This window comes from Glycine max, chromosome 14 (genome assembly GCF_000004515.6).
Source record: "Glycine max cultivar Williams 82 chromosome 14, Glycine_max_v4.0, whole genome shotgun sequence".
NCBI lineage: Eukaryota > Viridiplantae > Streptophyta > Magnoliopsida > Fabales > Fabaceae > Glycine > Glycine max.
The window spans coordinates 12890579-12893368 of NC_038250.2; the positions used below are offsets into that span (position 1 = coordinate 12890579).

The window sequence follows — 2790 nt, forward strand, 5'->3', positions numbered from 1 at the left end:
TCCAAAATATGGTAAACTTTTAAATATTATAAAATATGAGTTTAATATTTATGTATTAATAATATAAATAATTTTATCTTGTAATTCAATAATAAATTATCATTTAATTACTTTAAATTAATTATACATTTTAAAAATTGATAAACTTATATCATACATCATATATTATAATTAAATGACTTATAAAACTTTTTATATTATCTATTGATGTATATTATTTTTTTCATAAGATATTACATTTAGATACTAAAGTACTTATATTAACTCTTAGAAAAAAGTACACCATTTTTTCTGTGCCGTCAACCAAATATTAACCATTGGATTGAGCTGAAGATAACTGATACTTTGTTGGAGCGGGTCAACCAAATTGGCGGTTAGTACCGGTCCCTTTAGGCAACAAGCTGCTGAGCTGCCAAATGCAAATGCACCAAAGAAAAAAAAAAAGAAAAAGAAAATGTCCTAACTCACATGCCGCCATTTGGTCGAACATTTGGCGTGCACAACACGAGTAGAAAGTTCCAATCACACACCCGATGACAATAACAACAGTGCCAATAACAACTTTCATATAGCAAATTTCCCTTCAGCAATTCCATCAACAACAAACTGAACATTATTACAAAAAAACATTACATTGCAAATTCAGCAAATCCGTCCCTCTAACGCTATTACAGATTTTTTCCCCTCTAAAAGAAAAACAAATCTGTTAGATCTATATTAAGTATACAAATCCACCGATAGATTCTCATTGGCTTTCTATATGTTCCACAAACAAATGAGTTGGTGTACAAAGAAAAACCTATATCCGATATTCTAACTTCTAACTAGTTAGTTATTATTAGTACTCAAACTTAAAACACACTCGAAATTTGAAGTGTGTGAGATCTCCATCTAACAATTTTGATCTTCATCATTCAAAGGTTCCGAGCTACTGATTCTAGCATCTTAAGAACCATTTTGTGTCTAGCATATCTTCCGGTCGACAATTACGAATCCATTCAAGGAACTGACCTCTGATTTCAACTGACTACTTTCCATACATACAAACTTGACATTTGACTTCTCTTGACAAATACTCTTCCATGCATCACAAGAACTCGAGTTCAATAAATCACAATATATCTTGTTTTTGGATAAAAATTAAACTTTCATTTGGCCGAACTAAAGACTAATCTTTTGAAGTATTAATAAAATTCATTCAAAGAACATATATTTTTCTATACACATGCCAATATCTAATTTCATTCTTTTTTCCCCCTAAAATTTTACTGTAAAGGGGGGAAAAATGAAACAAAAACCACCCAAATTAATGCTCACCTTCTCCAAGCATAAACAACCAAAGAAAACCCAAGAGGAACCACCAACTCATTCTCCTCCGCACTGGACCATTCCATAACCGAAGAACTCCCCCCAAAAGACCCAACAGAAGAAGACACCGACAAAGATGAAGAAGACCAACTCTTCCCATTCCTCCACTCCCCACCACTCCCCAAACTCCACTGTTGCTCCTCCTCCTTCCCACCACCACCTCGTACCTCGTCCTCCTCGAACTTAAACACGAAAACTGCGTGACCCTCATTACCGTTATTATTGTTATTGTTATTAGTACTACAATGATTATTATCCTTATCCTTCTCGAAAAGCCAATCGTGCACATCCCACGAGATCTGCACGTGCACCCCGTCGATCTCCACACGCTCGCTCCCTCTGAACTTCCACTTCAGCCGCGTCACTTCCAGAACCTTCTCTCCATCCACACCGAACAACAACCTTAAACTACTCTCGTTCTCGTTCTCGTACCCGCCACCGTTACCGTTGTAACCGTCGCAATCTATTTCGATTTCCCTTACCTTACCTCCGAGTCTCGCTTTGGTTTGATACACCCGGCTGCGGTGTGGCGCCACGTGGACGTGGTCCCGCTTGAGAACAAGGAGCTGCTGCTGTGTTTTGCTGGGCTTCTTGGCCTTACTCTTGGGGGATAAGTCCCCCACGAGGAGGCTGAGGCTGTGTTCTACCTCGATGGCGAGGTAGAACCTGGAGCGAGGTTCGGGTCGTCCGGATTCGAATCTCGCGGAGGAGAGGTTCCAGAGGAAGACCGTGTTGTGAGAAAGCTTCTTGGACCCTTTTTTCCTCCAGGGTTTGACGTGGAGGTGAAAGGAGGAGTGGTTGTGGAGGTTCACGTGGAGGGAGCGGCCTAGCATGGAGCGTGACCATGTCAGCGAAACGGTGCCGTATTCGGTGTGGTAGATGTAGGTGGTGAGGTTCGTTGAGAGGGTGGTGGGATCGTGGTTGGGTTGTGAAGCTCTGAAGCAGGAAGAGAAGGGCAAAGAGAGGAAGAACATTTGATTGGAAGTGTGGTGTTTTTCTCTTGGGGTTTTGGTTTTGTTAAGGTTTTTTTATGTTGTTGTTGTTGTTTTATTTTGGGTTTGCTGTGAGGATTTTGAAGATTTGGGGTTTGAACTTTTGAACTGCGAGGTTGTAGTATGAATGGGGAATTAATGAGGGTTGGGGATGCTTTTGTAAGGGAACGTTGGGGGACGGGGTGAAGAAATCTTAGCAATATATTATGTCTGTCTTTCTATGTATATGACTATATATTGACTTTTATCTTCTTTTTAGAAACAAATTGTTTGTCTCTATTTTACAAGATTTAGTAAATTATTTTTATACTAAAATAAATTGATTTCTTAATTTTCTTTCTTTATTTTTTATTTTTTATAATAAAAATACTTAATTATTTTTTAATTTTTGTAGTTTATCAACAATAAATACTATAAATTAATAGAATAA

General features: G+C 37.8%; 1 protein-coding gene across 1 annotated transcript; it reads right to left on the bottom strand.

The window, feature by feature from the left end:
- Positions 1-569: 569 nt before the first annotated feature.
- On the bottom strand, positions 570-2581 carry LOC100806546 (uncharacterized). Its single transcript, XM_003545391.5, has one exon. The coding sequence runs from the start codon at positions 2340-2342 to the stop codon at positions 1314-1316; it is 1029 nt and encodes a 342-aa protein (XP_003545439.1). The 5' UTR covers positions 2343-2581; the 3' UTR covers positions 570-1313.
- Positions 2582-2790: the final 209 nt, after the last annotated feature.